We start from the raw sequence: 25981 nt of genomic DNA, 5'->3' as shown, positions 1-25981 counted from the left end.
TCTGCTGCTTTCAATTGAAGTACTATGGAAAGTTGGGTACAAACACATATTATGTTGTCTGTTGTAGTACCAGAATTGCCCTTTAAGAGGCAGCAAAGTACCACAGGCATCCCGACACACAGGAAATTTGAAAAAGCAATCATGAAAAAACATTTACTTTATTCTCATAAAAATGACATCTATTCTTGGAGGAAAAAAAAAATCTGGAAAAAAAATATTACTTTACTCTTGGAAAAAGTACAACTCTTGAGGTTACAACAATTAAAACATATCTTTAGAAAAAGTGTACAGTTATCTACGGTGAATGGACTGAGAATTGCTATGAATAGCAAAAAAAAAATTTAACTTTCCTCCAGAAAATGTTTTATAATTGCCTATAGATGCCACAAGATGGCCCCAAAGCACTACTTTTCTGTGAGACAGCCATCCTGTGAACAGGCAAGGAAGCGCTGCAATATCAGAAGAGTGTAACTAATTCTTGAAGAAAGAAAAAGAAAAAAATACAACATTCTCATAAGATTACAATAGTTTCTGCAGAAAAAAAATCTAAAAAAAACCCCAAAACATCTTCATACCTTTTTTTCTTACAAAAAATTCAACTTTACTCTCAAAAATATTTGAAGCAATTCTGAAAAGCATACAACTCTATTCTTGTACTTTAGAAGAAATTAATATTATTATCATTTTTCTGATTGGAGATTTGTCTTCTGGCAACAAAATCCATGAACTGGACTGCGGACAGGCTGTCCGCACACGTCCGGCACGACGCGTGTTCCGGTTTCCGGACGCACTGCAGGATCATCAGGATCCTGCCGACAAATTTTGGCAAATTAGGCCGGAAAATTGCAACTTGCGCGCTCAGGTGAAACGGTTCCTTACTGGTCGTTGTCCGAGCACGTCCAGCGGAATCCTCTAGACTGCAGGATGTGGATTAAGTCCACAACGGAACCCTCGCCGCAGGATTCTCTGTGGACCGAAAACCACAAGGAGAGTCTTCAATCCGGGAATTTAGTCTTCCACATTTGCAGATTTAGTGGATTAAATTTCAAGACTTTCAATTACATTTCAAAAAAATTATTCATTTAATTAAATACATTTTAAAAACATGTATACAAATATAAAAAAAAATACTAATGTATTTAAAATTGAATTTTAAATCAATGACACATTACCAATAAACTGCAAATTTTTGCAGGTGAGATTTCAAGTGTCAACTCAAATAGAAAAATGCATTTAAAAAGATAAATAAAACACAGGAAACATTAAAAGCTCACAAAAACAAACCAAAATGTTGAAAATGATTTCTTTAAATTCCATTTAATTTCAATTTTAATAAAATGTTTAATTCATTTTAAAATTTATTTCATTTTCATTCATTTTCAAAAGAAACTATCAATAATGTATTATAATTCTAGCAGGTGAAATTTCAAGACTCAATCAAAAATGAATTTAAAAAAGTTAAAGCACAAAATAAACATTAAAACTTAACGAAACAAACCAAATTTTGGTTGGTCAAATTTCAAGAAATAAAAAAAAAACTATGCATTTAAATAAGTGAAATACATCACAGGAAACCCAAAGTAATGAATAAACATCCCGATATCTATACAATTTGTAATGTGTCCTCATTGAGTGGAATTGTGTCACTGCTTGTAAGAAAATGGGAAATGTTGACATTTTCACATCAGGACTATCAGCAGCACACACATGAAATCATCTTCTTGATATTATTATTCATTATTCCTCACATAAATGGGCCCTCCAGATTAGTCACCACTTTGATGTTGACGTAGTTCACCCTTTGCGGATTCAGATTGTCCAGCTCCACGCTTCCAAACATGCTGCAGGGGGGGGAACAAAAAAAAACATAAAAAACAACCAACAACCACAAGTTACGCTAAAGCACTTGATGTTTAATGGCTTGTTATGAATTCAAGGGACCTGTTCCTGTTGAAAGCGTTCTCAATGGAGCCATTGAGCAGCACGGTGACGTTGCCGCACGCCAGCTCGGCGAACTGGCCGAAGACGTCAACCGGGGACCCAAAAGCGCAACAACACACAAGAAACCCGCTCAAAAGTAGAACATATTGAGAAAGTAGAAGTAGTCTCATTTTTCCAACTTTATGACTGCAATACTCCTTACTCCAAAAATATGTTTTAATTTCCAATAAATAAATGTATTCTCGTAAAATGACAAGATAACCTCTTGAATTGAATTGACTTTCTTGGCGTAAGACTAAGATGTTTTATGGTTTTATTCTTGTAAGATTATAATATTTTTACGACCGGATTCTTGAGAGATTACGACTCTTTCTCCAAAATAAAAAGTTTTCAGTGGAAAATATGACTTTATTCTCATATGATTACGACGCTTCAAAAACAATAAGAGATAAAAACAACTTCATGCTTGCAAAATTGTGATCTCTTTTTGAAAAAGTATCCCAAGAAAATGTACATTTATTCTCTAGAATTCCAACATTTCCGAAAAATCTAAAATCTAATCTAAAATATTGTATATAACTTTATTCTCTCACGATTACAGATCTTGGAAATAAATCATGAAACATTACCACTTCATTCTCATCAGATTATCAAGACATTTTTATAATGTTTATGACTAATTTCTCAACAAATATACTATTTTTTTCAGGAAAGAAATATAGGACTTTATTCTCGTGATTTTACATCTTTAAAAAAGACATAAAAAAAGAATCATCCCCAACAAATAAATTGTTTGCTTTTTTTGGAAAAATCTGACCATTCCTGTAAAATTAGGACTCTTCTCTCAGAAAAAATATGACTTTATTTTAACACAATTATACAGTTTAATCCTTAAATTGACAGCTATTTTCCTCAAAAGATACTAATATAAATTCAGAAACAAATTTGTCCTTTTTTTAAAAAGAAAAATACAATATACACAATATATATATATATATATATTTATATATAGAGAATATACAGTACGCATGCTTGACGATAATAAACTCACGTTTTCGGACGCTTGCCTCCACAAGGAGTGCACGGGATGATTTAAACACGCCGACCATTTGGGGCACGAGCTGAAATCGAAATCTGAAAACAATCGAAATGAGATCGCCTTGCGTCGCGATTCGCTGCCTTCCGACCGTGTGACAGGAAGTGGCATACCCGCGTCTTCCTGTTGGCCACACCAGACGAGGTCGTTGAACATGTAGCCCGCCAGCGTGTCCTCCAGCGTCCGGAAGTGACGCGCCACGGCGGTGTAGTCCTGTATCAGCCTCTTGGTCTTGCTCCAAAACAGGAACTGATTCAGAAACCGTAGAGAATATTAATATTAGTCATATTTAGAGGTGACATAAGTACTCAAACTCTGTACCTTAGTACAAGTACAGTGTTATCAACCATTCACGACGGCTACTGACCAAGAGCACCCGCTAATGGCGAAAATCTGCTTGTCATCGACAGCCGCCCAAAAAGGTTGATAATTACCCAAAGATGCCACATGACGGCAGCAAAGCACTACTTTTGTTGAAATGAAACTCCTCAACTAACTTCAAGAGTTCCTCTGAACCGAAATGCCACAAGATGGCAGTAAAGCAGTACTTCTGTCGAAATGAAACTCCTCAACTCACTTCAACATACAGTAGTTCCTTGACACCAAGAGGCCACGAAATGCAAAGCACTACTTTTGTCAAAAACTACACTCCTCAACTCCAACTTAGTTACTTGGAACCAGCATGCCACAAGATGGTAGCAAAGTACCGCTTTTGTCTAAATAAAACTCGACTCACTTCAATATACAGTAGTTCCTTGAAAGAAACCAAAAGATGGCAGCAAAGCACTACTTTTATCTAAATGTAACACCTCAACTCACGTCACTTAGAGGCTGCACAAAGCACTGCTTTTGTCTAAATGAAACTCCTCACCTCAACATACAGTAGTTCCTTGGCACCAAGAGACCACAAGATGGCAGAAAAGCACTAGGTTTGTCCAAATGAAACGCCTCAACTCACTTCAATATAGTTCCTTGGCACCAAAAGGCCACAAGATGGTGGCAAAGCACTACATTTACCAAAATGATACTCCTCAACTCACTTCAACATACTTCCTTACCTTTCTCTTTTTACTTTAAAAAAAAATATTATTATTTTTTTTACATCGTCGTTGATAGTAAAAAGTAAGTACAAGCCTATTTTGACAAAGTAAGAAGTAGTAAGTACAGATATCTGTTTTCAAATACAGGGAGTAAAAGTAAAAAGTCTTCAGAAAAATAAATACTTAGCTAAAGTACAGAAAAATCTACTTAAGTACAGCAACAAAGAATTTGCACTTAGTTCCTTCCCAGCACTGCTTCTATTAGCGAAGAGTTAGCGGAGAAGAGTCGTGACGGTTACCCGGTCGCAGGCCCACGTTTGCGGCATGGCTTGGAACATGCGGCGGTAGTGCTCCGCGGCCACGTCGCAGGAAGCCTGCCGCACCACCGCCTCCTCAAACGCTCTCCAGATCTCCTCGCAGTCGTACCTATGTCGGCACACAGCGCCGCCGTTAGCGCCTCGGCACACGGGAGCCACACGAGCAACCAGAGATTGCGATTCACGCGAAACGAATAATGCAAAGTACAGCCTGCAATTCACACAAATAGCATCGATAGAAATAGATTGGAAATGTTAGGTCACGTGACGTACGAAACTGTCGCGGGGATAGTTGCGATGTTAATTTCGGTTGCCAGCAGAGGGTGATATTGCCTAAAATGGCGGCGCCCTGAGTTTGCTGGAGATTGATGAGTTATGCCTGTTAAATTCTTATTCCACAAATGCAACGTTACCCAGAACACCGCGTTGTGATTCATGCTGGTACATGCAACACACCTACAACGGATTCTTGCCCGAAAAAATGCGTGGGTTTCCTTCCCCTTTAAATGCGCGCATCCAACACACAAATACTACAGTACATGAAGCAATGACACTTTTTTTAAAACCAGTTTATTTCTTGACGTTCTCTTTTTTTTTTTTTTTTACACACATAGTGTTAATGTACCACTGTAGACATAACTGGGACATAACGTGGTTACCTCACGCTGGGGTTGACGAGTGTAACGTAATCGAAGCATCTGCCCATCACGATGTGTTTGATGTTGGCCGTCGTGCCAAACGCTCGCAGCGGACTGGCACACATGCTGAGAACAAGGAAACCTGTTCAAATCAACAAGTTGACTGTTATGGAATACAGCCGTACTTGGAATGGTTAGCCCCCTGGGGGACAAGTCACGCACACCAGAAAGAAAAAGAATTAATTCATCATGATGCACAAAATATTACAGCGGTGATATTCTCCTTATTAAAAAACATTTAATATATATATTTTTTGGGGGGGGCTGGAACTGATTAATGGGGTTTCCATTCATTTTAATGGGGGAAGATTATTTGAGATACTTGTATCTCAAGGCACACATGATGAAAGTAGTACACTCGTGCAGGTTGGCATAGTCGACTACACGCGCCACCCTGCTCATGTTTTTCTATGATTTCAAGCTTTAATTTAATGGGCATCGTTCACTTTTCATACCAAGAAAAACAAAACACAACTGGCAAAATACTTGCACATGATCCGGGAAAATGCAAACACAAAACACAAAAATGATGATCTTGTGACGTTAGTATAATAATAATAATCAATAAACTTACATGCTGTCACACTTGTCATTCCCACGGTGGTTTTGGAGTCGATCGCCACGGTAACCCTCTGGTTTGCCTTCAGATGGATCGCTTGAGTCTGTGTTTTCGAACTCTCAGCAAGCAAACAACATGACTGAAAGCTTGTCAAAAGATGTCAACCTCACAAAGCCCAATACTCACAATGCGCTATTTTGAAGCCAAACTCTAATTCAATGACGCAAAAAAGCACATGATCGCAATTATTCCCTTACTGCTGGCTCCACGGTGATGCTCAACTGATTGGTCCCGAAGATTATCCCCTCCTCTCAGGTCAGATGCTTGACGCTGCAGACACTTCCTCACCACACACTCTTACCAGGCAGACACTGGTTGAAAAGGACAGATGTTTTCCTCCAAGGCCCCACTTCCAAATAGTGCCTCCTCATGACTCCTATTATAGTGGCATGACAAATTTCCCTACACAACGGCTGGGCTGTGTGTTTGAGAGCAAAGCATGCCAGGTAGGAAGAAATATAATTCCTGTAATTGGACAAGCTGGCCCTTTATACAATATGTCACAGAAAGAGCCAGAAGCATTCAAAAGAAAACAAAAATGTGTGAGTTTGTGGAACCCAAGTAGCTGCATTAGCAATGCCTCACATAAAACTTGCAATCAATTGGGGCGGGCGGCTTTCCCAAATACAGTATTTTATCTTTTTCTTCTTTTTAACCATTGTACTTTACAAATATATATATATTTTTTTAACTGTACAAGGACACATGCACACAGCCAGGTGTTGCTGCCACCTTATGGATAGAAAAAGCATTAATGTCTGCTCTCACCTGTTTTTGTCGTGAATACCATTTTAAAATGCAACAATATATTTTTAAGTCTTTTAATGCACGCTTTTGAAACTGTCACTACATTTGCTATTCGTGTTCGAACAATAAATGTTTTTAAGCGTTAAATGTTGACAGTGTTCTCGCCAATGAAAATGTTTAACCAAAACCATGTGACACGTACTGACCAATCTAAACGCTCGGCTAAAGCAGAAGCAGAATATTTTAAAGCGAAAGGACTCCAATAGCATATTATATAGTCATTTATGAAACCTTGAAACTTAGATGCTGACTTTTTAAAAAAAAATATTTTACTCAATCTGTTATAAAAGTAAACACGAGAGAGAACAACTCCAGAAAAGTCGACAGCACTCTAGCCAATGAACACCATCCATCTATCCATTTTCTGTACCGCTTTATAAACCAATGAACAGGTAGAATCGAAATCAGGCGATACGAGATGACCAATCATAGCTTCGCACTAAACTGAACAGCTCAGTATCTGCTGGAGGGAAACGCTTCACGTCGAGATTTATTTCATATCTGTAACCATGCTGCTATTTTTAAAATCTTTAAGCGTCTGTTTTATCATGACGATTAATGCCGATTTTAGGAACCCTCAAAAACGTAGATTAAATTCCAGCCAATAGAGAAATCAAATGAACATCATGTGATGCAAGCTGACCAATCGGAACACGCACACGGACAACAGCGGAAGCTGTCGGAAGTGTTGTTGCCAAATGACTTTTTAAATACTTTGACTGGAGAAAAAAAGGGAAGAGCTGAATTGTCGTCAGATTAATTAAAGACGGTCCATCAAACACTCCCAACTTTCATTGTGTTGACGTTCCGTGGTGCAGAATTGAAGACCCCCCCCTGGCAGAAATTCGAACCAGACAGGTTTGTCTGCTCTTTTCGGATATCGGATGCTTGTCTCGCCCCCCTCCTCTGCACACTACATTGATCTCATCGCAGCTGGCGCTTACACAATCTTGGCGGTTTTTTGTTCTTGTCTGTCAGGAGAATTTGAGTGACAGTGATGAGTGATCCGTGGCAGGAGTGCCTGGAGCACTGCGTGGAGGTGGCCACACAGGCCGGCAAGGTACATTGTTTAAAAAAAAATAATAATAAATATATATATATATATATATATATATATCAAATTAAATCACTTTGTTTTGGCTTGGAAATGTACATTTGTGTTATTCTGAAGAGTGTTTTCTTTTGGGGGATTCAACGGCGCAAAAAATATATGCCCCCCCCCCCCCAAAAAAACAACAAGAAAAAAACCAAACAACACACAGGAGCACCCTCTGACAAGTTAGAAAACAAGTGGCCCCTGATCAACATGAAATTGGGCGGCCATGTCTTCATCACACAACGCACGAAAAACTCTTACAGACCTGTGCTCAAAACTGAACAGGAAGTCCGCTACACAGTCTCTGTTCTGTGGTTCAGTTAAGGCTTGTTTTATGTGGTCTTTACCGCGCTCCTTGTCGCGGTGGTCCCGCCCGCCCGCCAGGTGATTCGCGAGGCCCTCAAGAGCGACATTGCCGTTATGCACAAAAGCTCGCAAGTGGACCTGGTGACCGAGACGGACCAGCGAGTGGAGCGGCTCATCATATCCTCCATCAAGGCAAAGTTCCCCACACACAGGTACGCTACCTCTACATCTCCGCATCAGGTGGAAGGCGTGTTGTGACCGTGTACGGTCAACCAAAGTTCTGGATCCGTTTTGTCGTCCCTCTTAAAGCTTCATCGGCGAGGAGTCGGTGGCGGCGGGCGCCCCGAGCGTCCTGACCGACGACCCCACTTGGATCATCGACCCGATCGACGGCACCACCAACTTCGTCCACGGGTTGTTTTGTCTATTTTTGGCTTTTTAATTGGGCGTCCGCTCGACGTGAGGCTAATTAGTCGATGACCTCTGAATGGAATCCTCTTGAGTTTAACGCCGAAGGGAGTTCATTTAACTGGCTTTATAATGATTAATTTTCCTGTTTTGTGCGCGTGTGTTTTAGCTTCCCCTTTGTGTGTGTATCCATCGGCTTCACAGTGAAGAAACAGGTACAGTACCCTGCACTGGTTGCGAGTCATATCGGTGACACTGTAATTCCTTAATTGCTAAAATGATGTGCACTGAAAATGAAAAATGGAAAGGCAGTTGGTCCTGATGCTATTCCTGTGGAGGTATGGAAGCATCTAGTAGAGGTGGCTGTGGAGGTTTTGACCAGCTTGTTCTATAGAATTCTAGCGTGTGAGAAGATGCCTGAGGAATGGAGGAAAAGTGTGCTGGTGCCCCTTTTTAAGAACAAGGGTCATGTGCAGAGCTGTGGGAACTATAGAGGAATAAAGTTGATGAGCCACACAATGAAGTTATGGGAAAGAGTAGTGGAGGCTAGACTCAGGACAGAAGTGAGTATTTGCGAGCAACAGTATGGTTTCATGCCTAGAAAGAGTACCACAGATGCATTATTTGCCTTGAGGATGTTGATGGAAAAGTACAGAGAAGGTCAGAAGGAGCTACATTGTGTCTTTGTAGATCTAGAGAAAGCCTATGACAGAGTACCCAGAGAGGAACTGTGGTACTGCATGCGGAAGTCTGGAGTGGCAGAGAAGTATGTTAGAATAATACAGGACATGTATGTGGGCAGCAGAACAGTGGTGAGGTGTGCTGTAGGTGTGACAGACGAATTTAAGGTGGAGGTGGGACTGCATCAGGGATCAACCCTGAGCCCCTTCCTGTTTGCAGTGGTGATGGATAGGCTGACAGATGAGGTTAGACTGGAATCCCCGTGGACCATGATGTTTGCAGATGACATTGTGATCTGCAGTGAAAGCAGGGAGCAGGTGGAGGAACAGTTAGAAAGATGGAGGCGTGCACTGTAAAGCAGAGTAATGAAGATTAGCTGAAGTAAGACAGAATATATGTGCATGAATGCGAGGGATGGTGGGGGAAGAGTGAGGCTACAGGGAGAAGAGATAGCAAGGGTGGAGGACTTTAGATACTTGGGGTCAACCGTCCAGAGCAATGGTGAGTGTGGTCAGGAAGTGAAGAAATGGGTCCGAGCAGGTTGGAACGGGTGGAGGAAGATGTCAGGTGCGTTATGTTACAGAGGAGTCTCTGCTAGGATGAAGGGCAAGGTTTACAAAACAGTGGGGAGGCCAGCCATTATGTACGGATTAGAGACAGTGGCACTGAAGAGACAACAGGAAGCAGAGTTGGAGGTGGCGGAAATGAAGATGTTGAGGTTCGCTCTCGGAGTGACCAGATTGGATCGAATTAGAAATGAGCTCATCAGAGGGACAGCCAAGGTTCAATGTTTTGGAGACAAAGTTAGAGAGAGCAGACTTCGATGGTTTGGACACGTCCCGAGGAGAAATAGTGAGTATATTGGTAGAAGGATGATGAGGATGGAGCTGCCAGGCAAGAGAGCTTGAGGAAGACCAAAGAGAAGGTTGATGGATGTCGTGAGGGAAGACATGAGGGCAGTTGGTGTTCGAGAGGAGGATGCAGGAAATAGGCTTAATTGGAAAAGGATGACGCGCTGTGGCGACCCCTAAAGGAACAAGCCCAAAGAAGAAGATGTGCACCGTAATTGCCCTCATGAATGTTTTTTCTCTAGCTCGCCTCTGATGTTCTCTTCTTCAGATAGAATTCGGCGTGGTGTACAGTTGCATCGAGGACAAAATGTACACGGCGCGCAAAGGCAAGGGCGCCTTCTGCAACGGCGTTCCCATCAAGGTCTCCGGGCAGGAAGGTGAGGGTTGGCGTTTCCGCTTCTGATCAGCAGGGGGCGCCCTCACCCCGGCAAACAACCCAAGCAACACCTCTTATGTTGCCTCGTGGCAGATCTCAGCCAATGCCTGGTGCTGACCGAGGTTTGCTTCAAAAAGGACCCGCACCGGTTCGACGCCATGATGGCAAACCTCAGGAGCGTCCTGACCATCCCCGTGCACGGGTAATTACATCTACCAAGGAGCATTTGTTCCAGTAATCAGGAATGTGCAAAAAAAAACAAAAAAAAAGCCCACTCAACTGGTTAGCATTTAACTTCAGAGGGGGCTGAGGCATGGGCAAAGGAAGAATGCATGAAATGTTGAAGCAGATCCGGATTTGCTAGTAATTCATCAGATACAGTGAACCTCCATCGATTGGGGGGACTTTAAAAAAAAACAAAAAAAGTGTGAAACCTCCCTGCACTCTAAACACATGTAATCTTATTAAAACACGTTTAAAGTTATTAAAACACATTTTTAAATATTTACTTGCCGTCTGTTCTCACACAATTCCCCAAGTAAGAGGCACAGCGTGCGTGCTTCAAGTTGCTTATCGCAGTTGAAGTTATTGTGAAACTGACAAACAATAAGAAGAGAAATGAACATTATCAGTATTAAAAATGGATGGATATTCAAACACCAAACTGTTCAACCCAACCATATTATTTTATCTAACAAAAGCCTGATAGCTTAATGCTGACACGTAAGGCAAAAAGCCATAGACTGGCTGAAGGAAATTAGCATAGATGTTACGAGAATTATAAACCTTCAAACAACTGCCACTTTAACACACACGGAGCAGCAACAGATCCAAATGCGTACAACAATACTCACGGGCATATATTCTCTCTGCTTTATGGAATCAGCGAAAATGAATGAAAATCTCTCCCGGTCGACTTTAGTGCCGCCTCGCATGTCGTGGCACAATGTGGTACTACACTGAAGGCGCGCAACTCAAAATTTCGACTGTGAAAACAAAACGCTGCATTCATAAATTAAACATTAATTTTAATGATAAGATGGAAGAAGCAGTTGGTGCGGTGTCTTATGTTACAATCTAGTGCTGATCCACATTACGTTTGTCCGGCCGGCCCTGGCGGAGGTCTGCCAGGTGCCGTTGAAAACGTGTGCCAACCTCACAACTTCAAAGCATAACTCGTCCACCCGCAGCATCCGCTCGCCGGGAAGCGCCGCCGTCAACATGTGCCTGGTGGCGAGCGGCGCGGCAGACGCGTACTACCACGCGGGCATCCACTGCTGGGACATGGCCGGCGGCGCGGCGGTGGTCACGGAAGCCGGGGGAGTCGTCACCGACGTGTCAGGTGAGGCACAATTTCACGAACGGTGTCTCAAATGGATCAAGCGTCCATCCTGTCGTCACATGATGTAAAAACACAAATTGGAACAAGAGTCTCCAAAGTGAAGTTCTCAAAACAGGAAGTTGGAAGGTGTTGAAAGATTTGAGTAATCCAGCTTGGTAAACTTGACATCCTGTGTTGTTGCGCGACTACTAACATTTTCAAACTACATCCAAGAAGTCGGCGCCATTTTACTGTCAAGATGTGTAAGTTCCTAATGGTGTTTGTTGTAAATGATTAGAAATGGTCATTCCTATCATTGTTGGCTCATGATATTTAAGCGACTGACACATGATCTGCAAATTCTCAATATGTAAATGAGAATTATTTCAAATATAAATGAGGCGTTTAAACTGAAAAGATAACAAAAATGATACTACTAGAATCAAGTCATTAAAAAGTATTATCTTTTTTGGGAGGGATTTAAAAAAAAAAAAAATTCTAGGAAAATAATACCTGAGGAAAAAAGTTTTTAAACTACCTTTTGTGTCTTGGAAAACATGAACTAATATGATTTTTAAAAACTACTTTTTTTCAAGGAAAATAATGTTATAATTTTTGTTGTTGAGAAAAAAGTTTTTATTATACTGTACATACATATTGTCAGATTTCTTTGAAAATATGACTTAAAAAACAACAACTTTTTTTTACCTAAATAAGATTAAACAAAAGATGTTTTCCCTCCAAAATAAGATATTTTTATGGATATATTACTATTGCTTTTGAAATATAACTTAAGAAAAAAAATTCAATGTTTTTCTCTAGAAAAATATGAATTAAATAAATGAGTTTTTAAAAATAACTAAATAAATAAGAATAAAAAGACCACACAAATGTATTTTCCCCCTTAAAAACAAGACTTTATTCTTGTAGGATTGTTTTTTTCCCCCTCTCAGTATGGCCTTTATAATCTTTAATTATCCAGTGGGGGTTCTCCAAATAAAATGTTTTGGGTTTTTTTCCCTTAAAAACAATACTTCCTGTAGGATTATTATTATTTTTTTTCCCCTTTCCAGTACGTCCTTTATAATCTGAAATGTTCCAATGGGGGCTTTCCAAATTAAATGTCCCCCCCCCCCCCCCTTTAAAAACAATACTTTATTATTGGATTATTTGCCCCACCCCTTTCATTACGGTCCTTATAAAGTGAAGCTTTCCATTGGGGCCTTTCCAAATGAAAAGTTTGTAAACAAATTATGCAATGTTTTATTTTATACTGACACGTGTGAAGGGAAAACTTTGCAATGGCATTTACACCTCCAAGCCATAACATTAGGTACGCCTGCAGGTTCTAATGAGCTATATTTACCTTTATAGGGCAGTAATGATTCCTTTATTTATTATTTTACTTGGTTATATTGAGGAACCACCTTCAATGCGTCCATACTGTTGCCTGCCAAGGACGCTGTCAATCGCGTGTGCCGTCACCAATCGTAATTGCGCACATCTTATTCAAATGTGAGGTCAAACGTTGCGACGCCTCGGCGTGCGACACTCGACACGACGAAGGCCAAAGATCCGAGGAGACGGAAGCGTGAGACATGTGACGCGTCAGCCAGACTGAGCACCCCGCTCCTCGCAAAACGCTGACGCGCCGCTTTACAACCTCTCTCTCTCTCGTGCAGGTGGGCCGTTCGATTTGATGTCCCGCCGGCTGATCGCGGCCAGCAGCAGAGCGGTGGCCGAGCGCCTCACCAGGCACATAACGGAGTTCAACGTCGGCAGGGACGACGCAGATGGCTCGTAAACATGTGAAATGTGGCGCGTACACCCTGAGGAGTAGGTTAGACCAGCAGTAAATCGTTTGAATTTGGGATGTTTTTACTCATGTTTTATAGGCGGGAACGCTCGATACAATCGAGGAATCTCGCTTGTGTGGAAATATGGACAAATAAATCGGGACACCGAGGGGAGGCTGGGAAAAGTTTAAAATGTTGACAATATCCGTTTTTGTCGATCCCAAAGACGAAGAATTGACTAAAGGTCTAGGCCAAACCTATTTTGCAATTTATTTCATAATTTTAAACAGCTCCCAAATGTCCTAATAATAAAAGAGCTCCAACATTCTTCTGTCAAAATACAACAAGGAAGACAAATTGCAACATACCTAATATCCCCTTTTGTTGAAATCATTCTGTTTTTGGGTGAGTCATACTGCCTCATGCAACTGCAGATACCTGCGAAGTTCATTCATTCATTCATTCATTCATTCAGACTGACTCAGTGGAAGTCTGAAATAAACTAGATCAGGGGTGGGCAAATATGGCCCAGCTCAGTTCTTTAATCTGGCCCACCGAGCATTTGCATTATTAGTCAGTGAAATAATTGAGGCATTCATTCATCTTTTTTTTCCCCACCTAAATTTGGTGAATTATTTTGATTTTATTGTGAATAATAAAATGAAACAAACAATTTTACACATTTAAGAAAATTATCAATAGTAATGACAAATAATTATTGAAATGAATGTTTTACATTATTATTATTATTGTTATTACCCATCCATATATATATATAAAAAAGTTTGCCAGCCCCTGTCCAAGATACTTGAGTACAATAATCCCATTTTTGCTGTTGAAATGTTAAAATTAGTTTTAGGAGCGGTAGTTGATTGATTGATGGATGGTTTGTTTGATTGATTGACTGACTGTTTGCTTTTATGTGAACATATAAACAGATTAGATATCAACTAAACTTTAAGGCTTAACCTATAAAATAAATGTTTTTTGTTTTGATTCCATTATTATTATTATTATGATTAAAGCATGTGGGTGGGGTATTTAAAGGCTTAAATTATTATTATTATTTTACATGGTCTCTTTATATTGCAGAGTTTTATCACAGGTCCCGCGATGAACGGTTAGTCACGGTACCGCATTTTCTGAAATTGTGGCATCATCTTGTCTGGTACTGTAATTTGTCCAAGGCCACATAAATAACTTTTTTCATTGTGTACTGTATCCGAGTTCTAAATAAACGCCTCCCTCCACCCCCTCGTCTATGTCGTCCGCTGCTTGTTGGTACGTGTCTCGTATGGCAATCAAGAGACCGATCCCTGTTTGTAACTAGATGCAGCAGGGCGGGGAGGAGACAAAAAAAAACAAAAAACACGGGACACAAAGGAATTTTAAAAAGAAGCCTGAAGCTCTGCACTCTTTGTCCTCCTCGCATTCAAATCCGCTTTATTATCAAACGTCGTCACGCTGGTTTGAAATACCAACGAACGAATGAAAGCGACACACCAAAGCTAGCATGTTGACAACGAACAACTGATTATCAAAATAATCTATTTTGGTAATCGATTAATCGTTTCTATGGTAGACCTTGTTTAACTGGTCAGCCTCTCACGAGTAAATATTCTCAGATTTTTGCAGTCCTTCTTGAAATCAGGCTGATTGTCTTTGTGTTTAATCAAAATTTGCAAAGACATTTGCAAACAGCTGCTGTTACTTTGGATAACAATGATCAACATTTTTGACGATTTTTGAACATGTAAACAGTCCAAACCAGTAACTGAATCATCACTTTATGTTTGTGCATTTCCTTGTATAAAGGGATGGAAATTAAGAATTGATTTATTTTTATTATTATTTTTTTTAGCCGATTCATTGAAAAAAATAGTCGACAGATTAATCGGTTATTAAAATAATCGTTAGTTGTAGCCCTACTTTGGAGTAACATATAGTTGTTCCTTGACTTACGAGTTTAATTTGTTCTGTGACCAAGCTTGTAACTCAGTTTACTAAATTTTCCCCATTAAAATCAACAGAAACACCATTAATAAATAACAGCCCCTACAAAACAGGTTTTTGTTATGTTACAGGTTTTTTTTCTCCCTTAAAATTGCAGTTTCTTGTGCTGCCTGTTTTAGGCAGAAAACTAGCACCTCCTTTGTTTTGTGGTGTCGTGACTGCACCACTTATTCCTGATTTTAATTATCAAAAATTTACTAATGACCTACCAATTACTAATTAGTGACTATTTACTAGCTGGATATATGGGTCGTTAATGTTTAGCATTCTGAAGATAAAGGTTTTTATCAAGGTGCAACCAATGTCATCGAATCCCACATTGACGAATGTGGTCAACAGGAGCCGTTTAATTGTAGCATGAATGCTAACTATGTATTTCCTTACATAACTGTGGGAACATGAAACTTGTATTTGGCAGCTATCAGTGGGGCGTGTCCGCTCGTTCTCAAAGCTTCCTCGTGAGCGATTGACACCGCCGCAGCCAGCCCGTGTGCCTTCGTGTCATTGCATATTTCGCTTGGAAAGACTTGCCGCGAGGCAGTGGTACTTTTCCCCTCCTGGAAACCCTTCACTATAGGCGCCTAACCTGTTAGCTTAGCCCTCAAACAAAGACAACATCAGCACCGGCTATGTGCTACATGCTATATTGCAACATGATGTATTGTAGTGGCTAAACATCCTTTGCTATGTTGAATAAGCAATGGTAAACTATGCTAACGAAGAACATAGTTTTTGTAGGTATCATAACAAAACCTGTTGACTGAACATGCTAAGCTAGCCTAAAAGCTAATGTAGTTTGCCAAGTTATCAGGACAGAAATGCTCACTTAGTATCCCAAACTACCCCAACAGCTACCATAGCTCGATATAGCCTGTGGAAAAATGCTCACTAAACATGCCGAACTAGCCTAACAGTTAATTTGCTGCGATATCTGAACAAAAATGGTCACTAAATATGCTAAACTAGCCTCACGGTTAGTTTAATTGAATAAGCTATCCAAACAAAACTTGTTCACTAAACATGCTCTGCTAGCCTCACAGTTAATACACAAAAAAATGCTCATAAAACATGCTGATCCTGAGTGTTAACATAATTTGCTAGAATATAACAAAAAATGCTTTCTCATCTATCCGAACAGTTGCTGTAGTACACCAACATGTCGTAACAAAACATGCTCATTAAACATGCTGAACTCTTGTAATGGTTAACATAGTTTGCTAAGCTATCATAACAAAAAATGCTCAATGAACAAGCTAAACTTAGCCTAATAATTAATTAGATAAGCTAATGTGACATAAAATGCTTATTATACATAGTAAATGTAAAAAAAAAGTCAACAATTAATTCGCTAATCTATCATAACCAAAAGGCTCAGTAAACATGTAAATTAGCCTCACAGTTAATTTGCTACGCTGTCGCTACAAAAAAAATGCCCTCTAAACACGCTAAATGATAAACTAGCTTAGCCATCAAACAAACTTCAGCACCATCCTAAATTTGATTACAGACAAGCACATGTGATTTTGAAGTCAAAATATTTTTTTTTATTGGGTGTTCCTGTGTGCCCTGGTCAGGAAGTGTGCGCCATTGTTGTGCTTCCAGCTGAAATGCCAACATGTTGAGTGCCGTCCCGGATGCAGTTAAATCACAGGAACCTTTTTTTAACAGCTTGCTCTCACAAGGCCTGTTGCCATTCACCTTCAAATTAAGGTGCTAAACAACAGTGAATATGCTAATGTTTAACGTAGTTTCCACGTTATTGTGCCAAACTTTGCTCATTGCAAAAGCCTAACAGTTAACAGTTTGCTCAACTATCCTATTATAGTTTAAAATGCTTTGGCTTTTGAACATTTAACAGTTGTTAGCAAACATGGTAAACTACGCTAACATTTAATACAGTTTGCAAACTACCCTAATAGTTAGCATAGTTTGCTAAAAATGCTAAGCTATCCTAGTTGGCTAAACATGGTAAGCTACACTAATGTTTAACGTAACAGTAAACATTTTCACGCAAGCTTTCATGACAAAACTTCAATTTACTCAACCTTATTATAGAAGTAGCAAAAAAACACAAATGAGAGGGGGTGAACTCACTTTTGTGAGCTACTGTACATGTATGACAATTGCTTTCAACACAACAGGGCAGTTGAGGATGTGACAGTTTTTATCACTGCTCTCCTGGCGCTATTACGCCTCTGGTACTACCTCCGAATCAGCGAAATTTTACCCGTCGACTTCAACTTTTCATTCTGTGTTGGTACCTTTCACACAGAACAGTGACACAAAAAAAATTTGGCAGTGTGAAGGGGGCTACGACTGGACTTTTGTTGGTTAAATTTCAAATTGCTTGACTTTGTCGGTGTTTTCCATTAGAGAGATCCACACATTAAACATGGGTTTCCCTTTGAGTATGTAAAACTAGCCATTTAACATAGTTCATTAAGTTATTGTAACAGCACTTCCCCTAAACATGCGAAAGTAGCCAAACAGTCATAGCATAGTGTTAAGATATTGTAGTAAAAAATGTTCACTAAACATTCATAACAATTAACATAGCTCGCTAAGCTGTCATAACAAATTATTTTTTTCCCACTAAATATCTGTAACTTTACATGGTTCATAAAGTTATTGTACCCAAAAAATATTTAACAACATCCTTAACAATTTACTAAGTGTGTGAAGCTGTCATAATGAAAATCTTTGCCAAACTCCGTAACACTAAACAAGCTAAACTTTTACACTTTGACTGTGCATGTGAAATAATGCCAACATTTAGCCGAGATTAGCTCTGTTCAGCTCCAGTGTCATTATGAGATTATACACACTTAATTAGCCAGTCACGAGAAAGTTGTTGAACATTCGAGAGACGTGTCTGTTAGCTAGACCTTGCTTAAAATGCTAAGCTACCCAATTATTGACCTTGTCAGCTAAACCTGGTAAATGGTCAAATTCTTAAGTTTATCCCCATTTAACCCCCTTTAGGACGCTCCATTAGACAGTTACATGAAAGTAAACTACATTCTCGAACTGGAGCATGTTAGCTCAGCCCTGCGCGGATGCTAACACGCTAGCTGCCTCCTGCCATTAAATAATATATTTCGTTTGTGCCTCAATCAACGGGGGAGAAAAACGGGACGATGGCCGCTCATCTCTCAAGAGCCGACCTTGCCCGACGTCTCAGCCTCAATTACAGCTGTGAATCCCGGGGGGCCAGCGTCCAAATCATCCATCATTGCCCATCAATTATTCATAGCGGGACAGCAAGACTGATGTATTTGTTTTGCCCGTCCTATTAACGCAGCGAAACTTTCCAGAAATTCTTCCCAGTGGCTCATTCGAGCAATCGAGAAGGATTCCAAGAAAGTTCCGCTGACACTGAGCGAGGCGACTGAACCAGACGCAACCGGACAATCGCCAACAATTTACAGTTTACGACTGACCCTGGCACACCTAGCAACCATCCCGAACTCGGCTCAACGAACAAAAACGAAGTTTAAATGACAAAGGGGCTTTTTTTATTTCAGGTCGTTTACTATAGCGTAGTGAAACATGCTAAACCTGGCTAACAGTTAATATGATAAGGTGGAACTAAAAAAAATGTTCACTAAATTAGCCTAACGTGCGTTAGCTAAGCTAACGTGACAAAAATTGTGCATGCTAATCTAGCCTAAGCATGACATGCTAAAATACGTGAAATGATAAATATAGTTAAGTAGAGTCGCTGCAACTCTGAAAAAAAAAAAAAAATTTCAAATTTGAGTGTCCTGCCACGTGCAGCCTGAAACATTCTTTAATCACAACTGTCAGCTGTAATTGCAATGAAAATCCCACTTTGAAGGAAGCCACCAGGTTTCTTTTTCCTCTAAATTCGGCTGCTTTTTATTTGATTTTAATAGACGTGCAGATTGCGTCCCAAACGTGCCAAAATTAGCTCAGTTGACCTGATGATTCAGTGGAAAAATTTCCACTAGCTATTAAATGAGGAATTGTGTTCTTGCATGTTTTGTTTTTTTAACGAGTGAGTGAGGCGGTGCTAGTACTTTTCCAACTTTGACAGGTCTGCCGAGCAACCTACTATTAGGCATTTTAACATTGGATTTGCATAAGACGCCGCACCGCAAGCCATCTGTGTCTCTTCCCACAATGCCATCACTTCTCAAGGTAAGGCGCTTGATCATGCATTGTATCGCATCGGCCAGCCAGTTGCACAAACTTAACGTGAAACGCTTTTTGCAGATGTTATCCTGTCTTTTATTTGCTTTGGGTGCTCCAAAGGGGAGGGATTTTCCCCCATGGTGTTAGTTACATCCTTCAATCTTTTGTGACACATTCTTTAGCTTGGTGGCAGCTTTTTATAAGCTCGACAAAAGCACAGTAAAAGGTCATGGCCGCCGGCCACGTTGTTGTTGTTGTGTGGCGCGTAATTGCTTTTGCACACCTGAACAGGGCTGCTCTTTATGCGCGTGCAGGTAAAGCCCACGCAGCAGGTGACGGGGGACCCGTGACACAGGACGTCCCATTTTGCCGTGGAAGTGGTGAGGAGAGCGGGTGAGGTCGCTTTGGGAGTCACTCTGTGTATGGGCGTGGCGGGGGGCGGGGTTTGGGACAGGGGCGTGACTGTCATTTTCCATTTGTTTTTAACTAACTTGGTGCTTTTTTTTTTTTTGCTTTAATTTTTGATATTATTGTATATATTTTTATTCCTATTAAAATGTAATTACATTTTTAAATTTGTAAATTAAATTAAAAGTTCCCTATTTACATTTGTCTTTTTCATTTTTCTGTGTTTTATGTGCTTTTGACAATTCAACTTTGCTAATATGGGTGCTTTTTCTTTGGATCACTCTCTTCTGCTTCCTGATTGGCTGAAGATGGCCTCACATTTACTGATAATAGCGCCACCTGTTGCTTTTCTGTGCACTTTGTCAGGTTTTCGTGTTCTTTATCCCTTTAGCGGTGTAAATTTATTGTTATCATTCTCCTGCATGTCTTCTGCTGGCCAATTTGCACCAATCGTCACCCTGTGCCCGCAGGCTGCACGGCTCTTGCACCTCCGCCGCCAACATGTGCACGGCCTGCACTTGTCTGTATTATATGTGTGTATGTGTGTGCTTCTGATTGGCTCAAATTGCCTCACAATTAATAAAGGTTTTAGCTAGGGGTGCACCAAATAATTCTGGTCTGGTTTTCAAATGAGCACCAGACCTCACTGCATGAACGTCCATCCGTTTGTAGACGTACATCCAATTCTTTAATAACTTAGTTTCGATACAAATAATGGAAAAAGAAACTAAAGGAAAATCTGGGCTATATAAGTGCGCTTCAGACTTGTTGCTATACTGTTAAAAAACAACAACTTATTTTTGGGCTTAAAACTAATCTAAGTTGGAAAAACTTTAAAATATACGCTATTGGCATTATGGCAACAATGTTAGTTAGCACAACAAAGCAAGCAAGTTGTTTGCTCCAAAACTATTTCCCAGGTTGTTTTTGCTTATTTTAAAGTTGAGGTTCAGTACAAGGGACAAAGTTCTATAAACTCTTGTGAAATGTGGGAAAGCAAACTTTCACAAACGCAAAATCTAAACTATTTAGTTGAATTGCCCACTTTAAAATTGTGAAAGTTTGTTGCCTTGAAATTTTGAGTTGACCTCCCCTTTTCATTTACGCACATATTCCGTCATTCCTCTCCTTTCCAGCGCATGCTTCCACCTTTCTCACTGCTCCTTCACCTGCTCGCTTTTTTCACTGCCGATCACAATGTCATCTGAGGTCCATGTGTATTGCAGTCCTACCACATCTGTCAGCCTATCCATCACTATTGCAAAGAGGAGGGGGCTCAGACGTGATCCCTGATGCCGGCCCACCTCAACCACTCTTCTCCTGCCCTCACATGACCAGTTCTATTCTAACATTCTTCTCTATTGCGACAGCGAAGTGGCATCGTGTTCTTGCATGTTGTCCTGAAGGGTGTGAGGGTTTTTTTTTTTTTTTTACACTAGTGACTGAGTGAGGCGGTGCTAGTACTTTTCCTTCTTTCACAGCTCTACAGAACAACCCACCCTCCTGTTAGACATTTCAACATTGCTTTTGCATAAAACGCAGCACCACAAGTCAGCTGTGTCTCTTCCCGCTGTGCCATCACTTCTCAAGGTAAGGTGCTTGATCATGTATTGTATCGCATCAGAGCCAGTTACACACTTAACATAAAACACTTATTGCAGATGTTATCCCGTTTGCTTGTTTTTGTTTTTTGTTGTTGTGCTCCAAAAAGGAAGGCAGTCTGCACCAAGATCTTAGTGACCTAAGTCATTCTTTTGTGCCATGTTCTCAGCTTGGCGGCAGCTTTTTATAAGCTTGGCAAAATTATTTGAACTTTTTCTGCGGCGTGCAGTTGCTTTTGGACACAAGGTAAACAAGGTTGCTTTGTGTGTGCGCAGGTAAAGAAAACGCAGCAGGCTATGGAGGACCCCTGGCAGAGGGCGTACACTTTTGCCGTCCAAGTGGCGAGGAAGGCCGGCGAGGTAGGTTTGGGAGTCACCTGCGAAAAAATGGGTGTGGAAGGGGGAGGGGGTGTGACTGTTAGTTACAGTCGTGAAATAGTTGCTGTGATGATGTCATCGCATGGAGTTGCCCAAGTCGGTGTTCTCTTTTTGTGCGCGAGGGCAGGAAATTAGGAAAGCCGGCGAGAGCGAAATCAAGGTGATGACAAAAAGCTCGACCGTGGACCTCGTCACCAAGACGGACGAGCGGGTGGAGAAGATCATCATCAAGTCCCTCAAAGATGAGTTTGGAGCTGACACTTACAGGTGACGTGGCCTGATTGACTGATAATCGTGCTACATCTGCGCTACGACGGCTACGCTGTGTTGAGACTGGGCTCCGGCAGTGCTACAACTGTTCCGTCTTTGCTACGACCGTTGTGATGCCGCTACAACTGTTACGACTCTGCTATGACCGTGTTACGACTGTGCTCCGACCGTTATGACTTCGCTACGGCTGTGTTACGGCTGCGCTAGGTCTGAATTGCCCGTTTGCGTCGCAGCTTCATCGGCGAGGAGTCGGTGGCGACCGGCAAACCGTGCATCTTGACTGACAAGCCCACGTGGATCATCGACCCTGTGGACGGGACCACCAACTTTGTCCACGGGTAAGACATCATCATTGTACTTTCAGGCCAAAAAGTAGTGGGATCATTTCGACTGGATGCTGACCTTAGGATCTTCATTATATTACCATAGAGTTCCTAAAAATTTTCCGAAACTGTCAATTAAAGCACAGCCTTCAATATCTGTAGCTAGAATTGCCAACATTTCCGGGTCATGTTCACAGGTTCCCATTCGTGGCCGTGTCTATCGCTTTTGCGGTTAAAAAGGAGGTAAGTCCACAGATAAAACGACTCTCCTTGCACTGGTTGTGTTGCAAAAATGCTAACGATGTTGGCAGTTGGAGTTCGGCGTGGTGTACAGCTGCTTGGAGGACAAGATGTACAAAGCCAGGAGAGGGAAAGGCGCTTTCTGCAACAACGAGCCCATCCAGGTGTCGGACGTGGAAGGTAATCCGCCCAAGTTTCTAGGAGGTTACCCGCAAATGTTGACCGTCGCACTTTCTCGGCAGACATCCACAAGTCCATCATCATCTCCGAGCACGGGACGGACAGGACCCTGGAAAAGGTCACCAAGATCTTCTCCACCATGCAACGGATCCTCCGCATCCCAGTACACGGGTGAGTACGCGCTCACTAGCGCCCTCACGTGCCCAGGTGCCATAAGTACACGTTTTTCGAATTTTCGAGAAATGGCACACAAGCAAGCGCGCACAAGAAATGCAAGTCTGTGCAATGGAAAATTACCGTCTGCTGTCACTCATCTCACAGTTTTTGATGCCAATTTAGCTGAAGTATGTATTTATTGTTGTTTTGTTTTCAATTTCAATCCCCTTTTGCTCAGTTCAGCAGTTCATATGCATGCCATATACAGCAATGACTTTCATCTGGTTTCTGATTGGACCAAAAAAGCTTTCGCTTATGACATGGTCATTTTTTATGAGTAGTTTTTGTGGCCATTTTAAGTTAAATAGCTTTTCAGTGTTTTTTTTTTTTTTTTTTTTTTTTTTACATTTACATGTTTTTAGAGCGTTTTAATTTTCAATTTAGCCACATTTTTCATTGAAAAAAATGACATGAATTTACCATCTCTTATATGGGTACTTTTTGGCTAATTTGATGCAAGTGAGGTGTATTCTGTGCCGTTTTAATGAAATTTTAAACAAATTCATTTTCTACTTTTACTTGCCTTCCATTTGTATTTATTTGTAAATTAAAGCATTTTCGACTACTTTTTTTTTTTTTTTTGCTTTTACTTTTTCTATTATTGGATTGATGTTTATTTTTCCACTTCTCATTACCATTGCTAATTTGAGTGTAGTTTGAGTGTATTGGCTCAAAATGGCCTCACATGTAGTGATTATAGCGCCACCTGTTGCTTTTTTGGTGCACTTTTTCTTTTTTTTTTTGGATCCTTTTAGTTAGAGACTGCAATTTATGGGGTTTTCTCAGTGGGAATTTCTGTTGTTGTTGTTGTCATTCAACTGCATGCCTTCTGCCGGCCAATTTGCACCAACCGTCACCGTGTTTCCCGCAGGCTGCGCGGCTCGGGCACCGCCGCCACCAACATGTGCCTGGTGGCGTGCGGGGCGGTGGAGGCCTTCTTTGAGATCGGCATCCACTGCTGGGACATCGCGGCGGGGGCGGTGATCGTGACAGAAGCCGGCGGAATTCTGCGGGATGTCGACGGTGCGTACGCTTTCAAATGTGATCAAAGCGGGGTGGGCGAGTGCGGATGCTTTCCTGGTGAAAGCATTTCTTTTTGAAAGACGGCATAATAAAGCTGCTTTGTGCTGGGGGAAATGTAGGGGGGCCGTTCGACTTGATGTCCCGGAGGATGGTGTCGGCAAACAATGAGGTTATCGCTAAACGGATCATTAAGGAAATCGAAATATTCCCCGTGGAGAGGGACGACGCCGAGCTCAACAAGAAGTGAGAGGATCCTCGCACACCTTGTTTTTTTTACACACACACACACAAGACGTTCTGCCCTGTCTTCTACATTTTCTCACAATAAAACAATTACGCTACAAACGACCACCAGTGGCTGCTGCTTCTTCTTCTTCTTTTTTTTTGTGAGGAACAATCTTTTTGGACACATTTTGTTTGTTTTGGACTCCTCCAAGGCCAAAACACAACAACGGTAGAAGAGCACCAAACTAAATAGCATCATCACAAAATCCAACAACTTAAAAAAAAAAAAAAAAACACAGTGCCTAATAAATATATTAAAACACTCAGAGCGCTTACAGCATCATCAGCCAAGTTCTTTAATTTTGATTTTAGCATTTTGAACAGGAATGAGCAATTTCAAATGTGTTATTATTTTTTATTTTTTTATACATGGAGGTTGACTAATAAACTTGCAGTACAAGGACACCAAACTATGAATAGCATAAAAAAAAACAATAACACACAGACAAGCAATGAAATACAGCAATTGTACATAAATGTAACCCTCTGATGCATGCGGTCACTACAGTGGACAGCTACTTCTGGGAATCTCATTCGTCATGCATCAGAAGGTTAATTAGTCATTATCATGAGGACAAAAAAAATCATAGTCGCAAAGAATTAAGTTGTAATATTCAGAACAAAATATTAGCCGTTTTATGAAATTGTCATATTTCGAGGAGAAAATATCTAAAATTGCAAGAAAATGTAAGTAAGTCAAACTAAAATAAAAAAAATATAATAGACTTTATTCTCATAACGTCTCCACTCTGAGAAGTACTACGCGAGAAGGCTCTTTGCCTATGCTGGAATTTTGGCGTCAAAATTTGGATCAAATTATTCAGTAGTAATTTTACGAGAAACTATTAATTATTTTATGATCGCAATTTTCCAAGGCTAGAATTGAAAAATTGGGAAAATAATTCTTTTAAATTCAAAGAAATAAATGGCATAATTTAAAGAGAGTTTATTTTTTTTAGTGATAGAGAAAGAAACTTGAGTTGGGACAACAAACGTTACGAGAGGAAAACATAGTTGCAAGAATCAAGTTGTAATATTCACAGGAAAAATTGGGAGCAAAGTTTTGTGAAAAAAAATTGTGTTTGTAATCTAAAAAAAATAAAAAAAATAAAAGTAAAACATGCGAGTAAAGTTGGAAAAAAAGTAAGTTTTATGCGAGAAGAAGAAGAATCACCTTTATTGTCATGAACATGCATGCATGCACACAAAATGTGTTCTCTGCATTTCAATTTTCGTTTTTTTCCCCTTTATTTCAACTTTATTTCTGCAAAACTGTCTCTGATTAGAATGACATTATTTATTGTGTCCTTCACATACTGTAATATTATATCATCAGAGCAATATAACAAATGTAGAGTATATTCGGTGCTTGAAAAATCAATTTGACCACCACCACTAAATCATAAAGTGCTTTGAGGATTGTTTGCATTTTTAGCAAACATCTATAAAACTAGCGGAATGCTGTCAGCTCTCATCTGCGCTCACTATGACCGCTAGAGGTCAGTAATGCACCAGCAATGAGGACTCGGAGTCATT

At 40.5% G+C, this 25981-nt stretch overlaps 3 protein-coding genes across 11 annotated transcripts; 2 read left to right on the top strand and 1 right to left on the bottom strand.

Annotated features, from left to right (window-relative positions):
- Nucleotides 1–117: 117 nt before the first annotated feature.
- LOC133470484 (ADP-ribosyl cyclase/cyclic ADP-ribose hydrolase 1) lies at nt 118–6813 on the bottom strand. 3 transcript variants are annotated; one of them, XM_061758920.1, is made up of 11 exons: nt 6480–6813; nt 5909–6022; nt 5667–5767; nt 5054–5174; nt 4377–4503; nt 3151–3286; nt 2993–3075; nt 1942–2015; nt 1749–1841; nt 880–966; nt 118–809 (listed from the first exon to the last, which is right to left on the bottom strand). In XM_061758920.1, the coding sequence occupies exons 3-11, from the start codon at nt 5683–5685 to the stop codon at nt 659–661; spliced, it is 891 nt and encodes a 296-aa protein (XP_061614904.1). In that variant the 5' UTR covers nt 5686–5767; nt 5909–6022; nt 6480–6813; the 3' UTR covers nt 118–658. The 3 variants fall into 3 exon arrangements, with proteins under 3 accessions (XP_061614904.1, XP_061614903.1, XP_061614905.1); XM_061758919.1 differs by having other exon boundaries at nt 5667–5769; nt 5909–6813; XM_061758921.1 differs by having other exon boundaries at nt 5054–5158; nt 5667–6813.
- Nucleotides 6814–7170: 357 nt separating this feature from the next.
- On the top strand, nt 7171–21891 carry LOC133470486 (inositol monophosphatase 1-like). Of its 7 annotated transcripts, none has more exons than XR_009785993.1 (13): nt 7171–7376; nt 7497–7578; nt 7999–8132; nt 8230–8334; nt 8498–8543; nt 10129–10237; nt 10330–10438; nt 11427–11578; nt 13240–13393; nt 19424–19527; nt 19836–19914; nt 21411–21519; nt 21807–21891. XR_009785993.1 is itself a non-coding variant. In XM_061758923.1 (9 exons), the coding sequence occupies exons 2-9, from the start codon at nt 7516–7518 to the stop codon at nt 13359–13361; spliced, it is 840 nt and encodes a 279-aa protein (XP_061614907.1). In that variant the 5' UTR covers nt 7171–7376; nt 7497–7515; the 3' UTR covers nt 13362–14606. The 7 variants fall into 7 exon arrangements, 1 of the variants encoding a protein (XP_061614907.1); XR_009785992.1 differs by having other exon boundaries at nt 13240–13397; XR_009785994.1 differs by lacking the exon at nt 21807–21891 and having other exon boundaries at nt 13240–13397; nt 19836–19901; nt 21411–21523.
- Nucleotides 21469–24509, top strand: LOC133470485 (inositol monophosphatase 1-like). Its single transcript, XM_061758922.1, has 9 exons — nt 21469–21519; nt 21807–21890; nt 22036–22175; nt 22412–22516; nt 22699–22744; nt 22813–22921; nt 22984–23092; nt 24009–24160; nt 24280–24509. Exons 2-9 carry the CDS (start codon nt 21828–21830, stop codon nt 24405–24407), a joined length of 852 nt encoding a protein of 283 aa, XP_061614906.1. The 5' UTR covers nt 21469–21519; nt 21807–21827; the 3' UTR covers nt 24408–24509.
- The last annotated feature ends 1472 nt before the right edge of the window (nt 24510–25981 follow it).

The sequence above is a fragment of the Phyllopteryx taeniolatus genome, chromosome 20 (assembly GCF_024500385.1).
Source record: "Phyllopteryx taeniolatus isolate TA_2022b chromosome 20, UOR_Ptae_1.2, whole genome shotgun sequence".
Taxonomy (NCBI): Eukaryota; Metazoa; Chordata; class Actinopteri; order Syngnathiformes; family Syngnathidae; genus Phyllopteryx; species Phyllopteryx taeniolatus.
Note: the sequence above shows the minus strand (reverse complement) of the source record. Positions and strands in the feature narration are given on the sequence as shown.

Coding starts and splice junctions, on each gene's coding strand:
- LOC133470484 (XM_061758919.1), bottom strand. Junction 3,076..3,150: donor TGGCCAACAGGAAGACGCGG/GTATGCCACTTC, acceptor GATTGTTTTCAG/ATTTCGATTTCAGCTCGTGC. Junction 1,842..1,941: donor AACGCTTTCAACAGGAACAG/GTCCCTTGAATT, acceptor CCCCCCCTGCAG/CATGTTTGGAAGCGTGGAGC.
- LOC133470486 (XM_061758923.1), top strand. CDS start 7,516: ATGAGTGATCCGTGGCAGGAGTGCCTGGAGCACTGCGTGGAGGTGGCC. Junction 8,544..10,128: donor GCTTCACAGTGAAGAAACAG/GTACAGTACCCT, acceptor TCTCTTCTTCAG/ATAGAATTCGGCGTGGTGTA. Junction 10,238..10,329: donor CAAGGTCTCCGGGCAGGAAG/GTGAGGGTTGGC, acceptor GCCTCGTGGCAG/ATCTCAGCCAATGCCTGGTG.
- LOC133470485 (XM_061758922.1), top strand. CDS start 21,828: ATGGAGGACCCCTGGCAGAGGGCGTACACTTTTGCCGTCCAAGTGGCG. Junction 22,517..22,698: donor ACCACCAACTTTGTCCACGG/GTAAGACATCAT, acceptor TCATGTTCACAG/GTTCCCATTCGTGGCCGTGT. Junction 24,161..24,279: donor AATTCTGCGGGATGTCGACG/GTGCGTACGCTT, acceptor GGGGAAATGTAG/GGGGGCCGTTCGACTTGATG.